Here is a 19,618-nt window from a genome sequence, read left to right on the forward strand (position 1 = left end):
GGTAGTTCAATCGGAAGCGTCAATAATACTTTTTATATGTAAAGAAAATAAAAATAATTGTGTTGTAGCTGACCTAGAGGAGCGTTTGCGGTGTACAGCGGATATGCTCCAAAATGGTGCTATGGTGACACAGAGAGACACATTGAAGACAAACTGTTGAAGTTGTTATTTTTATATTTTTTGCATACAAAAAGTATTCTTGTCACTTCATAAAATTCAGATTGACCCACTGATGGCAGAAGGATAATTTTAGATAAAGTCTTTCATACTAGTTTGGGCCATGGCAATGTATATATCCATATTCTATAAAATTAATTTATAAACTAAATTAATTTGAAAATATATATATATATAATACTGAAATAAAATATATTCTATGAAATTTAAAACTAAATTAATTTGAAAAATAAATTCAAACTGAAATAAAAATGAAGTGACAAAAAAGTAAAATGACAAATCTTCTTAATAAATTCTAAAATAGTATTAGAAAAATATTAAAATACACTGATATGATGATTGGTAGAAATAGAAATGCAGTAAATATGCCACTTTCTTTTGTCTTATCAATTGTATGTGTGATGGTTACATTTAAGTTATTAATTTTTTTCTTCTTTTTGAATCTGGGCCTGACGTGCTCCTAAAAGGTTTCAGGAGATTCGCCCTGTGAAAATTCTTTCTCTCTCTATGAGCATCCAATTCAGGCAAAGTACATTACGTGTGATTAGAGGTTTGACACTGTTTCTTAAGTTTGGTGATCTGTGAAAACAAAACAACACATTAAGCGCTAATGCTCAGCTTGAGGTGCGGAGGAACTCACCAGCCTTTGGCCTGAGGGAAGTTAACAAGAGTCTAGCTCAGCTCAGTATGAGCCGCCCCAACGCTAGACCTGTAATTACCTCCGAGCTGTTATTAGGTGCTGGACTAAAATGCCTGACCACGTTAACAGTATCGCTTAAAGAATTATAATAACACGGCACTGTCCAGCTGCGGTTTTTCATCTCCCCCTCCCTCAACCCTCCTTTTGTTTACCGTTGGTGTAATTAGACATCGCCGAGCTCTAGGGATGGAGGTTTAATAACCACAGTGATGAAAGACAGGAAGAGAGATAAACTTCACATGGACGCAGACAGCACTCACATTCTCTTTCATGTCATCATGGGAGTGGGTGAGAGAGCTTCCCTGCCTCAGCTCTTTCCAGGATGGATGTTATTCCATGCGGAACGCCGTGTCCATTACTCCAGCATGCCGTCACCACCAAGAATGTCATTGTGTAATTGCTCCAAGGAGAAGCTTTTTTGTGAGAGGGTCTGTGAGTTTGTTGCAGTTACAATGTTTTTGTCTTTTGGTCAAGAAACCACATGTGTACCTTGGCACGTGATTTTGACAGTTTTTGGCTGTAACTGTCAAATTAAACAGCTCATAAAGCTAAAATAACTATTTCTATTAATGGTTCTTTAACATCTGTGTTCTTTCACTGATGCTGACCAAAATACTGCAATGTGATTGAATATGTGATTCCTGTGCTTCATACTTACAAAAATCTGTAACATTTAAAGGGACAGTTAACCTATAAAATGTACAATTCTGTCATCATTTAATTGTGTTCCATACGCGATCGAGTTTCTTTATTATGTTCAAAAGCAGTGACTTCAATAGTAAACTATGAAAATCAATGGCCTACACCAACACTCTTCGAAATATCTCCTTTTGAATTCTATGACTGAAATAAATTCAAGGTTTGGAACAACATTAGGGTGTGTTAATGACAAAATGTGAATCTATGGGTGAACTATCACTTTAAATGACTTATAATAGCCATCCCTACATATGATAAGCAGACAGCGGTCTTCATTCGAAGGTCAGAGGCCCACAGGACCCACTCACAGCAGTAACAGTGTGGCATTAAATTTTACAGGCAGGAAGAGAAGCTCTTTATGGGGTACCACAAATCTGGCCTTTACACTCAATGAAACTCCACACTAAATATCTGCTTTACTCCTAAAGAGCCCTTGACTGTAAATAGTGGCAGTAAATGAAGAAAAGGCGGAGGTAAACAAAACCGGTGTACTTGAATGCAGTGTGTTTATCTGTGATTTTTTTTTCCTCATGTTCGTTGAATACACAGATGCATCATATATTGGTGAATCATCCAAAAATTGTCAATAAATTTTATTCTTAAAGATAAGGCCAATTTTAAGATCATTAAAATGTACAAACAATCAATAAAACAGTAACACCCATTAGTAAATATAATTTTAGTGTTTTACAGTAATTGTTTATAGTTCTCTGTGATTAATGCAGTCCAAACTAAATAAAAACTATAACTAACTTTAGATTTTGGAGAGACATAACCAGGCATGTTCTTAATATTTCAAGCGATCAACTTGCTTAAGCTGCACTAGCAATTAACAAAAATTGCGATATTTTTACTATGGAATAGCAAAATGCTGTTTAAAATAGATGGATTGTCACACCACAGGATGTCAGCTTCCCATAGGTATGTGTGTTTGTGTGTGCGCTCGTGTGTGTGAGAGAGAGAGAGACTAGTGTGTCAAAATCTGCCATTCTTGGGTTGTAGTTTGGCCTCATTCTCAGGACTGTGGTTAGGTGTAGAACATTCTTGACTATAAATGTCGCAGTTGGGGGTCTGTGTAAGACAGGTTCACTGCTCGGGATCAGAGAGGAAGGAGACCCCTTGGGGACTGACTAAAAGGCCACTCGGGAGAGCTTGGGGGCCACTCCTGCTGGCGGATTTATCTCAGTAAATATTTACCCTAGTCTTGCCAGACAGAGTGAGAGAAATACAAGAAGGGGTCTTACTTTGGGGGCTAAAAAAGGCCAGAGTTTTCACACCATATTTCAAGCTTCAAACCCAGTACCTATAGTTTGAAGAGAAATGATTTAAAACAGTCTGCAGTCACCTCTTTCAGCCATGAAAATGACTGTTAACTACAATAGTTACTATAGACTATAGTCTATTGTTTGGACAAACTATACTTGGCTGTAGTGCAAACATGAAAATCTACTGGTCAGATAAAATGACAGCTTTAGGACCAGGAAGCCTTTGCCAACCAGTTGAATCAACAATGGACTGAACAAACCTTCTTCATGAAGGAGAAAGTCGGAAACACCTTAGCACTGAATGATTGTTGAGTACTTAGAATGACCTCAGAGATTTGCCTACACACTCACCATGTGGTTTCAGTTGCAGCCTTAATTTATATTCTACATTACTCATAGACAATGTTTAAGGAACGTTTTAGTTGAATATAGGTTTCCCCCATTTAATGACATTTGTCCCTTTTGTAAATGTGCTCAATTTGCCTTAATTTGAAAGATTTTTGCAATTAGATTGAAAAAGCTATTATTTCAAAGATAAAGAAATATGCAATGCAAACTTAGTGCTACTTAAATATCCACTGCTATCATTAAATAATTGTCTTTCTGTATTATCAAGCATCATTTTACACAAAAAAAGTCTGTTCAAATGTTATAATTCATTTGCATCTGTAGAATGTCTAGTTTAATTATAGATAGCTTGTTTCTCATTTATTTACTCTACTTACTACCAGATCATTTTATTCAAAGCAACCTATAAGTGAAGATAGCGGTGCAGTGACAACAGATGAACAATATTCTTCGAGCGTTGTGAGGGTCAGAGGATTCTGCAATGTAGATGGTTGCATATCAAGTGCTTAGGAAAGTGTTTTGTCTTATTGTGAGGGATTCAGCTGCTCGGGTGGAGTGTCGAAGATCATTTCACCAAGTGGGTGTGAATGATTTGGAAAGGTGCCCAGTTGTGATGGTACCACTGGTCTGGATTCTGGGTCATTTGAATTTGTTGTGCTAGCTGGAAAGTTGCCTGATAGAGCACTGCAGTAGTCCAGTCTTGAAATGGCTATGGGTTTAAACAAGTGCAAAAGATCTGATCTTGGTGACATTGAACAATGCAGATCTGACTGGCTAGGCGGTCGTAGCAATGTAGTGGGTAATGCTAAGAGCTACAATAAACTCTATCACCAGGATCCTGAGTGACTTTGATGATGTTAGTGTTATTGAGCCCAGATGGAATGTGATATTTCGTAGAATTGCTAGGCGGGCTAGGTTGCATTTATTGTGTATATCGTGGAGCGGTCCAAGTATCGTGCCCTGGGGTACCCCTGTCATAAGCTGGTGTAATTTAGACACCCCCCTACAGTGTGTTTCCTGCAAATGTGAGCTCATTGTACAAATTTTGTGTGCTGTAAGTGGGAAAAAAAGATTATCTGTGGATTACTAAATACACAATTAAAGCGTTAAACATTTATTCTTACAGGTGTATTTATCAGTTGTTTTTCTTAGCTGTATTAAATGACAGATTTTCAATGTCATGTTAAATCAACATTCATTTATTTTGTTTTACAAGAGCAGCAAATTAAATTTACTTACATCATAATGTCATTACAGTACTGAATTACAGTATGGTTTCATTAGGGAGGCTTCAGCGGCTTGTTTAAAAAGAAAACAAACTGTAACAGCAAGCTTTTCTTTCTCAGAAAAGGCAAAAGTGTGGTGTATATGGAAATGGGGGGTAGGTTTGATTGAATGCTATAGAGCAGTCTCATCTACATATACTTGTCTTGAATGGTGTGTCTTGCTACTGTTTTGGTCAGTAAGATGTATGGATGGGCAAAGCGCTGCTCTTTGGGACGGGAATTCAAAAAACAGGAAAGGATTGCAGCTGGCCTGAACTGATATCGTAGCTTTCTCTCTCCTCTCCTCTCCCACTCCACCACACTTAGCAAAAATTACCCCCCCAAAAAAGTGCATATGAGCACACCAGTGGAAAGAATGTGTCAGAGTTTGAATTCAGAACAAGAGTCAGTGCCAGAGATGACCTTCCCTTTCAGAAAACCCAAGCCTACCTGCTGCTGACATGCAGCTAACAGGACACAAGGGTGGGGTGCTGCAAATAAATGAAACTAAATATTGTTGACAGTGACCTGTATTGGGCACATTATATTGCACAGCCAATGTTCGGTGATGTTGGCAAGGTTAGCAGATTTGCATTAAGACAAACTTCGCATCATGGACTTTTAAGGCACGCTATTGGTTAAAACTGCACCAAATACTTTTAAACTGATTGGCAAGAAATGACTTCTGTATCTGCGTGATTGACTTTACATGTAGCACAGACAATGTAAGTCTAAAAATACAACCTCAACTTGATTGCAAGCTAATTTAAAATAAATGCAAATGTATATTAAATGCAGTTAGCTTAACATAAGTGTTTTTTGACCCCCTTAAATAGGTACAACTTTAGACGTAATTTCCTACCTTAATTTTGCCTGTTGTCTTTGAAAAAAAGTGTATTGTTGGATGCACTGACTTGCATTTATGGTAAACTGAAATATACTTTAATGTCATGCATTTATATTGTAATTACACATTAATTGATATCGCTTCATGTTTTAATGTTGTCATTTAAAATATTTAACTTTTAACTTTAATATCAAATAACACATTACATTTAAAATGATTATCAAGCATTTTGTGTGCTTTTAGCACAAAGATTAAAACATTATTTGAAACGTACTTATCTAAAAGCCTCATCAATCATATTTTTTATGAAGTACACATTTTAAGTGTACTTATTTCACTATTATATTACCTGCAAGTGCATTTTTAAAATATACATTTAACATTCGAAATATACCACAAGTGCACATTTAAATACAATTAAGCACACTTCTTTTTCACAGTGGGATCCCAAATCGACTATGAAAGCATAAAAGCTAAACGCCTATGTTATACTATGACTTAGCAGCTGTTCATGTTTCCCTTCTCTGTGGACAGCAGATTACAACAGCAGCGATCAGAAGACAGCCTGCAGAAAGCATGAACTGTACGTCAGCTTCAGAGAACTGGGCTGGCAGGTAAAGATCAAGAACATTTGCATAATCGGTATTCCCAATCTCAAACTGGTCATTTGGATATAAAACTAACTATTAATTATTATCCAGAATGAACGTTTTATCTATTTTAAGAAAATTGCTAGTGTAAGTGTCCCTTCTGATTTAAATACACGTGTTTGTCAGGACTGGATTATTGCACCTGAGGGTTATGCAGCAAACTACTGTGATGGAGAATGCTCTTTTCCCTTAAACGCCCATATGAACGCTACTAATCATGCTATAGTACAGACACTGGTGAGTCTTGCTTTATGAAATAAACAGAAAATATATTTTAAAATATTAGTGAGTTTAAAAATATATACTTTTTATGTTTTATCTTGCTCCATTTTTCAGGTCCATCTGATGAATCCAGAGAACGTTCCGAAACCATGCTGCGCTCCCACCAAACTGCATGCAATCTCCGTGCTCTACTACGATGACAACTCCAACGTCATTCTGAAAAAATACAAAAACATGGTGGTGCGCGCATGTGGCTGCCACTGACACAAGGGGCACGTGTCGCTCTGCCCAACCGCTGCACCGCAGAGACAGAGACAAATGTTCGCGAGGACCGAGGAATCTAAATATGACAGATGCGAAAAGCAAGCATTGTGAACAAATGTTAAAGAATGTCTCGACTGTGGATCCAGGTTTGCTGCTTCTCGTTTTTACACACGTGGCCATTTCTTGTGACTTTTTCGGATCCCACGAACGTCTAAGAGGATGCTCATGTGAATCTCTGAAAAGAAAATGAACTCGATGCCTTCAGTCTAAGGCAAAGACAGATCAAGAAAATGTAAATTATGAGCTAAAATGCAGTCTATATTTAAAAATTAGTTTTACTTATCAAATATTTAAAGGGGTTGCATCAACACAATAATTTCATTCATTTCTTTAGGACATTTTTCCACCCTTATTTTGATTCCTGGAATTAAACGGGATACCTTTTTGTTGTTGTTTTTGCTGCTGTGCCTTTATACTTTTTATCTTTCTCATGTTTGAAAGTTTCAGAAATTTTTTTTTTTTTTTGCTACTTACTCCCCAATATAAATAGACGCTTATAAATACCGTCTCAAAGCGCAGAAATCAGAACAGGAAACTTTTTACTGCTTTGTGTATTTTTGATGAAGTCACTTGAACCCACAGGACTCTTATTTTAGGTCTCAAAAAAAAAAAAAAAAAATCGAATTATTTTAAGTTTCTCAATATTTGCTCTGCACTACCTGTGGTTTGCATCGGTGAGTCAGAGCAAGTGGTTACACACTTCAACAGAACTCAAAGAACGGAACCATTATGCTGCCGTTCCAAGGATGGAACTGTTATTTGATACTGTTCGACACCACAGGTCTATAATTTCCCTGCAACACCTGCACCTCGGATGGCTTACGTCCAAAACCTCCCATAATACACAAGGACCTGCAAATAATCTAAGATTGTTAAGTAACAAAATTTTATTGTGTCTTCGTAATCACACGAGCTGTAGAATTTCCATGTCATGTCTATTTATTGTTAAACTTTTAATATGCAGCTGTCCTTTTTTCTTCCACTGTGAGCCGTTCGTTGGTACAAAACTCTCCCTGGACAGGCGATATTGGTCTATTTTCATCATTGTGGCGATATATTTAGTAATTTGGGAATCGTTAATCTTTTTCAATTTTTGTACTAATACTGAAACCAAACAATTCAACGTTATTTACATTTTGATATTGTTTCCATTTCCATTCATCTCACTGGCACAGGTCCTTATTAAGTGAACAGGACCATGTCAGCCAACTAAACCTTGACTGCTTACTTCATATATTGATAGTGGCCACATCACTACGGTTTTGGGTTGTATTGTTGGTTGCCAGTAGGATTATACGTAGTTAAACTCTGCCACAAGAATTCAATTGGAGAGTAGTCCATTTTTTCAACTCCTATTCCTAGTTATATCACATACCTCCCATAAACTGCTGTTTACATGTCTCAACCATATTTGGATGCTTGTGTGTAAATACGTGTACATTTTACAGTTTATTTATTGTTCTTTTTACGAATCATATAGCACAGAGATCATACGAGTAAAGGAAAATTAAAACTGCTATTTTTGGAAAAAGACATTTTATTATGAAATTTCTCACAACATGCCTTTTTTTGTACAAACCCCCCCCAGGCAGTGTGTACCCCTCTCACACAGGACAAAAATACTGCATTTTTCAGCGAGTTCGGCCTTAACCATGTGCCTACCATAAAAACTTCACTGAATATATGTGGTTTCTCTGATTGCTTTTCCCTTCCTTCTCTTTCAGATCCAGTAAGAGAGAAAAATAAACATCTCGGTGTGGGAATATTTGAAAGGAAAAATGAAAATTACATTTAAATCAATGAAACCACTAGATCGCTTCAGGAGAACACGTACAAGTCTATCGGCGTGCTTCAAGCAATGATACCAGGCTACGCTAGTGTCTGAGTTTTTTACCATTATGATTTTTTTTTAAGCAGTTCATTAATAATATTTAAAGTGGTTGAATGCATATGAAAGCCTTCAATACTGAATTGCAGAGGGGGAAAAAAAGAAGAAAAAAAAAAGAGAGACTCAAACAGATCTAAAGTCTAAATAATCCAACCTAATCAAAATGAAAAATGACAAGGGGAAACTACAAAAGCCACATCTGCAGAATAATCTACAAAAAAAAAAAACTGTACCATAAATGCTTTAACCTTTCACAACCTCTACTGTAAGTAAACCATATTTCCATGAACAGTCATTATACAGCAAAAACGATCTATTTTGCATTGTTTTACCTTTAGTGTTGAGATATTGCAAAAACGCATTACGTAATGGAAATATTGAGGATACGTCTAATGCATTTACCCTATTCATATGTCTATAAGAACATTAAGAAGCTTTATAAGAAATTAACCAAAGATATTAAACCAGCCCAATATGGTTCACTGGCCATCAAGATGGTTAAGACTGGCCAAGTTTGATGATTACAGACAAGTAACCAGTTAGTCACCATCCCGGTCTGGGTTGGTTTAAGCAGGTCTCCCAGTCTGCCTGGCTAACAAACTACCTTAGTCTGGTTTATTTAATAAATGTTTAATATTCTAAATGATACAACCATTTCAAAAGCTAAGACCACAACAGAAACATTTGAAACAAACAAAAAAAAAAAAAAAAAAATCATGTTCATGGTCAAAGTGCCATAGTATTTTACACCGAATAGAGGAAAAACTGAAATCACAGCAGGTACATGTCATTGTGGTCTTTAAATGGTACATGGTCTCCCTGAGGTCATATTTTCTTAGCTGATCGTAAACTAAGCAGAATTTCCTCAAACAAAACCGACAAAATATGCACCTTAAAATGATGTACTGATCTTAAAGTCATTTTTCATAATCGTTTTAACAGAGAAAGGGCGAAATCAAAAGTCTGTAGTTGTAATAGCTAATAATCTCATCAACTGACAAGAGATGAAATCATGTACATTCACATTTTATCATGTGTAAAAGACTGTGTTCGCTTCAGGAGGCGGAACATCAGAAATAAACAAAAAGCAGTCAGTTTGTACGGTAAATGTAGAAAGTGTTGCTTTGTGGAGGATGTGTTTCTAGGTGGAAAATGAGGGAGGGGTTACAGCTCATCTCTCGCTTGCTTCATAACAAAATTGTGCAAGCTCTCTAAGTCCCGCCCTCCATTATGCTCCTCCCCCTGTTGCCCTGCTCGGAACATCAGTAGAGTTGGGTATCCACGCACCTATAGAGAACAAATGACCAAATATTTTTTAGATACATTCAGATTGGGTATAGCGATTAAAACACATAGCCGAGTCAAACTGCATCCTTTCAGAGTAGCTATTTGATTTGGAACAAATTAATGAAAAAAAAAGCATGTTCTTTTTAGCGTGAATGTGTGTTGCATACGCAAACTAAATTTAAATGTTTGCTGTCACTAACGTCTTAGGGACAGAAAAGTGTGCATAGGATACACACTTCAAAATGTCAATGGAAAAGTTGGCCACATTGATTGGTAACACTCTAGTTTAATTATAATTTATCACAATTTTAGCTTCCAAGGCAAAAAGCAGCTAAAATATCAGATATTAATGGATTATGGAGACCGAAATCTATACAGAAACATGTGTTACATTTTACATTAAATAGAGGCAGCACACAAGTTTTTGGGACAAATAAAAAAAAAAAAAAATATGACTCTCTGCCATTAATATGAAACAATGTTGACACCATCCCTCAAACATCCACAATCCACAAGACTCTCCCTGCCACCCATCAGGGAATAAAAATGTGCCTGAGATCCAGACTAAATGAGCTGCACTCACAGAGTATCTGTTGCAGAGCGTTCTCTCCACGGTGCAGTCCACTTTAGCAATCTTCACATCGGTCAGACCAGGAAACTCCTTCTTAGATAGATCCTCCCAGGTAGGGGCCAGGTTTTTGCAGTGACCACACCTTAAATACACAAACACACATTGCGTGAGCTGCTGAACGACAGGATAAGCTCAGCCAATCAGAGAGTGGCAGATCTTTTGATCGGCCACTAAAGAAACATTAAGACGATAAGAGAAACAGATAGGGGAGGGAAGTACACTGTGCACACATGGATATACACACAGATATGCGTGTCAGTCACTGCTCAGGGCCTGGCAATAGAACTTAAAATAGTTAAGAAGAATTATAAAATGTTTGTGATAACATTAAGATAAAAACAACAATATATTTGAAATGTCATAGCATGCAATGAGATGTGTTCTGTTCAGGGTTATTTATATATTTTTTTTTTAAGACCTAAACATTTCATCATGGAAATAAAAAAGTGGTTTACTGCCATTTATGCTAAAAGTCAGTGAATAAATGAATTATGTAAAGACCAGGTTATCTATATACAGACCAGTCAGGATTTTGAGATCCATCTGCCCTAGATTTATTCTATTTTTGATAAAAATGGCATACAAGCTCAAAAAGTGTTAAATGACACCCTTAAATAAATTGTATGTTCACACTACAAAAACGTGTACTATGTGGATCTTTCTAAACTTAATTGCTTATTGAGAAATAGAACATTGAAAAACAGGAGAGACTCCTTTAAAAAGAGCATTAAGATAACTATATCTCATCAGGGTTATTTTAAGTTGCCCTCAGTCAATAAACATTATGTAAAACATTAGACTGATAGAAAGCAAAAATGTAAAATGAAAAACACTTAGTAGGCATAAAGAACATTCATCAAAGTTGCCCTCAGTCAATACAAGAACATTGTAGTGGCAGAACATTTTTGTTAATTACAATTACACTATAGCTCTGATGTGTTAAGGCAGAAAATCCTTCATAGTAAAACCCCTAGAGAACTTTCACAGGTGATCATATCCTGCTGAAGTTTAAACACCTCTCACTGGATGGTTTCGTTAATTACAACACCAGTTCTGAACATTTGTTCAAGAGCAAGGTCTCATCTCGGTTTACAGCTTAAAAAAACAAAACACAACTCTGAAGAGCTCTTGAGGGACGCTCTTTAGCCATCTAACACTTCCAGCCAGCCAAAACCCCTTTATAAAAAGACAAGCTTAAGACAGGAAAGCCAATTAACAAAACAAAATAACAGAACTTTAAAGTTCCCTGGCCACCCCTTCCACCTCGGCCCACCAACCCACGCATGCACATTTGCATCAGGAGGAGGAAATAGCTGCTCTGCCCATAATTACTACCTCGGTTTCAAGATGTAGATTTGTGTCTACGGGCCAAAGTCTGCAGCACGCCGTTTAAACGTTTTCCCGCACACGCAAACGAATTAAATCTCTAATGGTGCCAAGCTGAAAAAGCGCAAACAAAACCTGTATTGTGTGAAAACCCACCTCTTGTTTTTCGGGTTCAATGCTAGGTGGGATTTCGTGAGCGTGCTCCTCCTCTTTCACAGGTTCATCTTTAGATGCAGCAGCTTTTACATGATTATCGACAAACTCTTTAAATGAGTCCAGATCACGCTTTCCTCTGTACTGATCGACCTGAAAACACAGCATGTGCAAAGTTACCGTTATTGTTTGGTATAAACACTATGGCGACCATCAGGCATTTGTTAACATTTTTACATTTACAACATTTAGTTACGATTTGCTCTGCTTATATGGGAAATTAAAATTTTACAAGTGGAAAAACAGTGCAGGAATTTCTTGATGGTTGTGAGAATATAGGAAGCATAGAAAAGTATGTTTTAAGATATTTTGGATGAAAACCGTGAGGTTTTTCCTATGAATGCCAATGAAATAACTGTCAAACTGCAGAAAAGATATGAAAGACATCATCAGAATAGTCTATCTGCCATCAATGGTTCAATTGTAATGTTATGACGCTACAAGAATACTTTTTGTACAGAATAAAACTAAAATAACTTTATTTACCAATTCAGCATTGTAAGGATTCAAAATCAAAAGGATAAATACATAAAGAAGACATGCTTGTGTGATGCGACTGACACAGAATAGTATTTTTACAGCTTTATAACGTTATGGTTGAAGCACTTATAGCAGATGAGAGTATTCTGAAGATGTCTTTCATACTTTTCTGGTCCTTGAAAATGTTTATTACTTGCCAGTCAATAAGACGGTCACAAGTAGGGCTGGGTGATATAACTTTATGGCAAAATTATACTAAACTCGAGTTTTAAATACTGAAAAATCAGCTTTGCCATCACAAAAATAAACTACATTAACACATTAAAATGGAAAATAGTTAATAAAATTTTGCTGCATTGCTGTTTCATACAGTATATGCTATTCAAATACATACAGCCTTGAGAAAGAGAATCCTACCAACACCAAACTCTTGAACAGTAGAATGTATCCATAAGAAATTATACCACTCTAGATTTTCTTACCTTCTCTCCATCAGTGAAGAAGAGCAGCGTGGGATAACCACGAACCTGATTATCTGAACACACTTCATAGTGCTGTGTGCAATCCACCTTTAGCAAGCAAAATATGTAAATATCAGAAAACAGAAGTCGATTTGCAGAATAGAATAAAAAAAATAAAGCACAATGGCTTTTCACCTTGCCGATCTTGACGCTGTCTGAATGCTCAAAGCTGGTGGCGAGCTGTTCCCAAGTTGGAGCCATGGCTTTGCAGTGGCCACACCACGGTGCAAAGAACTTCACAAAGTGAGAACCTGTAGAGGTGAAGTGCAGGGTTACAGCCTCAAAGTGCAACAAGAAACCATGTTTGAAGTAGGATAGCATACACATACATAACAGCTTTAAACATAACGGATCAAACAAACTGAAGAAAATGCGGTGTTGAAGGCTGCACAGGGAAGTGAATTTACAGTAATTATTTACGGTAATCTACTCAACAGTCATGCCACCCACAGCCATATGTTGTTACAAGAAACGTCATAAATTGTCTAAATTGTGTACACGGCACTGCTATAAAATGTGGAAATCTATTAATTTAGCATGACGCGTACAATAAATGAAGATGTATAACAAAAACTTTTGACGAGCACCCTATTAGGGCTAAGCGACATCATTAACATGTGCTCCCCACATCTGAAGGTGGGAAACATAAACAGTTCTGTCAAAGCCGAAGCATCATTTCCTGCCTCTCTTCCAAACAAGAACAATTTGGCTAACAGACGCAACATGTAACGTTAAAAGGGTGTATGGGAACAGGGCTGAATCTGTACCAAAGCCAAGACCATAATTTAACTCCGCTGATTTAAAAAAAAAAAAGTTTCGTCATATAAAGAACATTATGGGAAATACTTAACCCCAATGACATTTTTTATGGGTGTTTGATGCAACTGTGTGAAAAACAATTTAAATACTACCGTAACACAGTATCTTTTCTTCTTTCGAATCATAAAATATTAATATTTAGCACAATATTTATTTAGCATTTATGAGGAAAGAAATGCTTTTTTTAATGATTTGTTGTGATCATTAAAGTAAGGTTTGTCATTACAAAGTAAAAGCCCCGGTCAATCACTAAGGAGTTAAATATTACTTTAACAAAGTGTCAAAATTAGTTCATGTAATACATAGTTCATGACTGACCTTGCTGTCGACATTTATTTCTGCTGTTAGATTAGTACATAGTGTAAAAATGCCCAGAGCTTATATTTATATACACACATTTTAGCATGACTCAATGCATCCGCTGAACTTATATACACACACACAACTGAAATTATTTTAATACAACATTGTTAGAGGACATTGTGGGCTACTACCTTTAGAGATGTGTGATTTGAAGTTTGTGGCTGTGAGTTCATACAGGCCCTGTTTGGGTTCAGGGACTTTTGGAGGCTCAGGTTCAGTCTGGGGTTCCTGGGGTGAGAAGGGGAAAGACAAAAAAAGAACTAGTGCTTTAATATTGTGACATTTTAGAATTAAAATGCGACTATGCAGAGCACAAAGTGCTTTTAAAATCAAAAATAAGAAAATATTTTAGCTGCTTATGATCTTACTTCGGGTTCCTCCTGAAGAGTTTTCAGCATCCATGTCTCCAGTGCCTGCAGGTCTCTTGGGCCCTGATACTTTACAGCCTCCTGATCAGGTTTAAACAACTTAAGACTGTAAAACGAACACCAAGTCAGTCAGTCAATGATTAATCAAACCACATGTAATTTTACCTTAGGTACATGACAGTCATGCGATTATAAATCACACATATAAAATGTTTATGCACATTTTACTGTCACTCTACATAAGTGAAGCACCTTTTTAGTCGGAAAAATAATGCTTACGTAGGGTATCCGCGGATCCCATGCTCACTGGAGCAAAACTTTGTGTCTTTTGTGCAGTCGACTTTCACAACATACACTGGAGGAGCTTCCATACTGTTATATTTATCTGCCAGCTCATTCCACGTCCCCTGCAGCCTCTGACAGTGACCACACCTGCACAGAACAAACATATTCAAACACTTCCATCATACTATTTATTACTTTATTACTCCCTCACACGTTACAATTTTTTTTCTTCATAAAACAAGGGAGCAGTGAACCATTACAAACTAAAGTAAATGATCTGCCTTAGTGAATCTCTCTCAGCATAAAAAAAAAAATTCAATACAATGTACATAAGGACAATAAATTACAGCACTCAAGATGAAAACCAACATAATAAAGTCTTGAATCAAAGACTATGATGGTGTATTAATTAAGGAATATTGTTAAATGGTTTAGAATCATTTCTAAATTGTGCCTGTCTTAGTATCAAAAGAAAAAATGGCAATGCAACTGCATAAAAAGAACTGTGGTCTTTTTTTTAACATCCTGGTATTACCATGGTTTAACATGCTACCATTAATCCTTGAAAATAATCATAGTTTTAGTACTGCACGTTTAAAAGACCATGGTACTGCCATTGTACTTTTTTTTTTAAAGGACGAGGAAGTGATGTCTGATGTCATGGCTGTTCATGCTCTGCCACGTACACTAAAACTTTATGACTGCAGGAATTTAAACTTTTTAATCAAAGTCTATTATTATCCCTTTAATGTCAAACGGCTGTGCTTCGTGTCTTTATATGAATGTGCATTAAAACTTCATCCAAAACTGACTTTATAATGAGTGTCTTTGCAGATTAAAGAGTTAATGGAGTCACTTCGAACATCGCAACATTCAACCAACATAACGGTACTGTTCTTATTGCATTCACCATGTTATACATATCTACAAATAACACAAATATTTGATGAAGGTTTTCAGTTTTACCAGGGCGCGTAGAACATGACGAAGTGTGGAGCAGTAGAGACGGCATCATTAAACATCTCCACCGTGTATGTGTGTTTGGCGTGCTCATCCTCTTCTGTGTCATTATCACAGCATATCCTACTACACAACAGCGCCAAATAAATAAAACTCGCTAAAAACTGCATCATGTTCATAACTGAGCAGGCCTGTGAATGAAGCGGAGCTGTGAGTTTAAATGAATGTGTGAGTGAGTGAGCCGCTAACAGACAGAGCTGATCTGTACAACATCCTAACATCAATCAGCAAAGCTGTGAAAACGAGCCGTATGATCTGTAGATCTGAATACTGCGCAGGCGCCCTTTTCTACGCTGCTCATCCGGGGCACCGGTGTACGGCGGCTGATAAGAGACACGCTTTTTTTCTTTTTTTTTTTTTTTTTTTTTTTTTTTTTAAAACGTTTTCTCGGCATAACAGATCACAACACAATTATAAATGTATGTAAAGCAAATTGCCTAAAACACAATTTACCTGTATGAACAGACACTTTTTATTGATATGTTTATATTGTACAATACTTTTCATTAACATAACATTATTTTACATATGCAGTCTCCACTGCGCTCAGAGCAAATAAAGATGGGAGATGGTTGCAAATTGTAGCTGATGATACAATGAGTTCAGGTACTACGAAATCATTTTTTAGCATTGTAAAAGGCCCTATTATCCCCAAGCACTCATGACAAAAAGTTATCAACAGAATTTTGATCCTTCAAAGCATTAAAAATGTATAAGTGAAATAATTTTCAACAAGATGCCAATGTTTACCTATATCTGCTGAATGCAGTGTACAAACTTAACCAACACTACCTAACCTTATGTAAATGTCTTTTTTCGTGCCGGAAAAAGGTCAGAGTACCAATACTTTGCTAATGCCAATATATTCACAGACATGCTACTGTGAGCATGAAATAAATACTGCTGCTGCACACATAACATATATGAAATCACTCCATAGCAGATCTGTGCAGGTGTAGCTGGGGAAGGTGGAGGTTTTCTGAGGTGCACTGAAACTGCTTCAGCAAGAAGTAGCTAGATATTAAAATGTGGAGAACAATTATTTATGACACAAACACATTCTCATATAACCAGACACTAGGACCATGGACCAGGTCCTTACTGCCCCACAATTATTCAATTTATTTACTTTTATACTTATTATATTATAAATTCCATTGTAACATGAAAACATATGTGCACAAACTATCACACAGTAATACCATCAAAACTGCAACTACCTGAGATCGGGTCTGGCTTGGATTATAGAGTTAATTCTGAAAATGTTTCTATGTCCGATTCCAGTCTTCCCAAAAGTACTGAGTTTCCGTTTCAAAAATCAAAGCCCACTGTGAACATATTTATAGTGTTAGGCATACACCTCCTCTCCTAATGTGAAGATTATGGTCCCTGTTTAGGGACCGACAGAATTTTAGTGTTGGAATTTTAGGATCCCAACACTAAAAGTTTTAGTGTTTGTGCTTATTATAAATGTTGAATGGGAAGCTTCAAGCTTTAAATTCAGTTCATAAAAAAATCCGGCCCCTTCGCTAAGGGGCCCCTTGAAGCACAAGGCCTGGTGCAACTACGCCAGTTGCACCACCCAAAGGACAGCCCTGCTTACAACATGTGTGAGTGAGAGAAAAAGTGTGAGAGCAAGCACATGTAGCAGGCTGTCATGCAAAAAGAATGAAGTAATACCACAAATGTCAGCATAATTTCATCAGTCAGTTGCTGTAACCATAGAGAAAGCACATTATTTCAATGTTTTTATTATTCAGTAATATAAATTGTCAGGAAATACTTCTGAGAGTAGATCAAGAGTGCCAAGTATTATTTTATGTAGAAAAAGTGCTTATGTGGACACATGGGTCATCATCTAAATTAAGCTGCACTGCCTTGTTCTGCAGGATATCCTTTAAAACATTTATCAACATCTGAAAAAGATGGTAGTTCATCATTGTTTCCTTCATGGAAAAACAATATCTGAACCTGTACAATAAATAAACATGGTATAAATATTTTTGTACAAAAAAGGAAGTCATAGTACCTAGTTTTAAGTTCAGGGTTAAAGGAAGCAAGCGCTTGCTAGGAACGGATGCTGACAAACAGCTATAAAAGCCACCCTGGGAAAATGCAGTACAGCAACTCATGCCAAGCAGTCGTTATGGAAACAATCTCAGACAGGCTTTCATCTGGAATAGATGGTCACGGCACTGAGAGGTTACCATGGCTATCAGTATTGTATTGGGGTTTTATGAGATCTCTTCTACTGAGAATTTAATCTCTAGCCAGAATTCTGCAGGAAATCTGCTGGAATTATCAGTTTTCCTCTCCCGTCTGGGATACATGCTGCAGGAATTCTTGAAAGTTCAACACCTGTGTCTAGACAACCACACACAGTTCAGGGAGGGCATATGTGGAGTTTTTAAGCTTGTCTTGTGCTTCCCACATGCTTCTGATTGTTGATGAGCTGTCTTTCCTGTTAAAGTTGCACCAGACAAAAGGTCTGCTTTAAAAACTTTGAACTAGTTACAGAGACTGCATTTCTGCCTTCTAAGATAGCTTTCCTTTGGTTCCATGGTATTGCATGCTTCCTGAAGGACAATTTTTCTACTCCAGCACACCTACCTGGAAGTAATCATGAAGATGTTGATGCAGCTGATTCATGTTGTGTTTAATTGGGGCAAGAGCTAATCTCTGCTGGAAAGTGGCTCTCCAGGAACAAGTTTGGACACCCCTGCTCATGTGTATATACTGTATAACAACAATTAAAAAATAGCAGAAGAATACATTTTGAGTGGACAGCAAGGAACTAGGTTTTGGAGCACAGAAAAGCTCTCCACACAGCTCCAATGACAACACATTCCGTTGAGCGGAACTCTGCTGCTTTGGGGCTCTTTAGGAAACTGGCCCTGGACACCTCAGTGAGCTTCTCTTCTGACAGGAACATTATTTTGGCTAACTACACTAGCATTACTACTGTAGAGATCAATATCACACAACCTGTACCTAGAGCGTGACTTTTAGAAGCTAAACATTTTACAGATTCATGTGCTGACTAAACTTGACAATTTTTGTCCAGTTCGCACCAGCCGGACTTTGCAGCAGCTGTGTTTAATTTAGTTGTGAACGTTGTGAATCAGGGAGATACCTATGAAATGAAGGTTATCAAGAGACACATAAACAGAACATTAACACTTGCTTATTTCTGTGAAGTTAAATGACTGACTAGAGAAAGGTTTTGCCCATTTTAATATTTTTACTACATATGTTGGTATTAGGTTTGTTATGTTTTTAACTTAACAGCACATTGCTGATTGTCAGCATCATCATTCAATAAAGATTTAGGAAGACCTAAAAAGCTTCTCCAACTGAAAGGCACATAATTGTGTAGGAATTCACAATGAACCCTAGAAAAACATCTAGAGACCTTCAGGTTTCTCTCACCTCAGCTAGGGTCAGTGTTGATGACCATCAGCCCAGGATTTGTGATCAGATTTATAAAATCTAGCTCACCCATTATGTTCAGTAGCAAGAACTGCATGTAATAACATAATAAATAATAAATGTCCAGAGATAAGATTGTGGACAATATAAACAGGCCTTAAGTCAAATTTTTTTCTACAGTACTTTCATAATACAAAGCATATTTCAAAGCAGTTTTATGGAATGTAATACTGTTTTTACTAGGGTCAATGGTTGTCAAAGTTTGCTGTGTTGGGGAGGCTCCAGGAAAAGAACTGAAAAACCCTGACATGACTAATCCATTTAGATGAATTAGCTTGCCTCAATTCTGTCCTGGGAACCCGGTTCCATTGCCCATTTGGGATATCTCCCCAATTCAAGTCTTGCAGTGTCTACTAATGAGATAAATATTTGCAGTAATCAAATGTGCTTTATGATTAGTTGGTTTGTTCTTAGCAAGCATAAACAGTTCT

At 36.9% G+C, this 19,618-nt stretch overlaps 2 protein-coding genes across 3 annotated transcripts in view; one reads left to right on the forward strand and one right to left on the reverse strand.

The window, feature by feature from the left end:
• bmp6 (bone morphogenetic protein 6) overlaps positions 1-8,181 on the forward strand; it is a 33,955-nt gene extending 25,774 nt beyond the window's left edge. The window contains exons 5-7 of one of the 2 annotated variants that reach the window (XM_043226405.1): positions 5,836-5,915; positions 6,078-6,188; positions 6,288-8,181. In XM_043226405.1, the coding sequence (XP_043082340.1) occupies positions 5,836-5,915; positions 6,078-6,188; positions 6,288-6,437 (341 nt within the window). In that variant the 3' untranslated portion in view covers positions 6,438-8,181. The remainder of the gene's footprint in view (positions 1-5,835; positions 5,916-6,077; positions 6,189-6,287) is intronic. The other variant, XM_043226406.1, reaches the window with a different exon arrangement.
• On the reverse strand, positions 8,017-15,898 carry txndc5 (thioredoxin domain containing 5). Its single transcript, XM_043226408.1, has 10 exons — positions 15,645-15,898; positions 14,673-14,825; positions 14,394-14,499; positions 14,157-14,253; positions 12,979-13,094; positions 12,805-12,891; positions 11,785-11,935; positions 11,155-11,193; positions 10,256-10,434; positions 8,017-9,672 (listed from the first exon to the last, which is right to left on the reverse strand). The coding sequence occupies exons 1-10, from the start codon at positions 15,815-15,817 to the stop codon at positions 9,550-9,552; spliced, it is 1,224 nt and encodes a 407-aa protein (XP_043082343.1). The 5' UTR covers positions 15,818-15,898; the 3' UTR covers positions 8,017-9,549.
• Positions 15,899-19,618: the final 3,720 nt, after the last annotated feature.

The sequence above is a fragment of the Puntigrus tetrazona genome, chromosome 24 (assembly GCF_018831695.1).
Source record: "Puntigrus tetrazona isolate hp1 chromosome 24, ASM1883169v1, whole genome shotgun sequence".
NCBI lineage: Eukaryota > Metazoa > Chordata > Actinopteri > Cypriniformes > Cyprinidae > Puntigrus > Puntigrus tetrazona.

What these genes read in the sequence shown, in the direction of transcription:
- txndc5 (XM_043226408.1), bottom strand. Translation starts at nt 15,817, where the DNA reads ATGAACATGATGCAGTTTTTAGCGAGTTTTATTTATTTGGCGCTGTTG. An exon ending in CAAATCACACATCTCTAAAG is followed by an intron (nt 13,095 to 14,156) that starts GTAGTAGCCCAC and finishes TCACCTCTACAG; the next exon opens with GTTCTCACTTTGTGAAGTTC. An exon ending in CGCTCTGCAACAGATACTCT is followed by an intron (nt 9,673 to 10,255) that starts GTGAGTGCAGCT and finishes TGTTCTCTATAG; the next exon opens with GTGCGTGGATACCCAACTCT.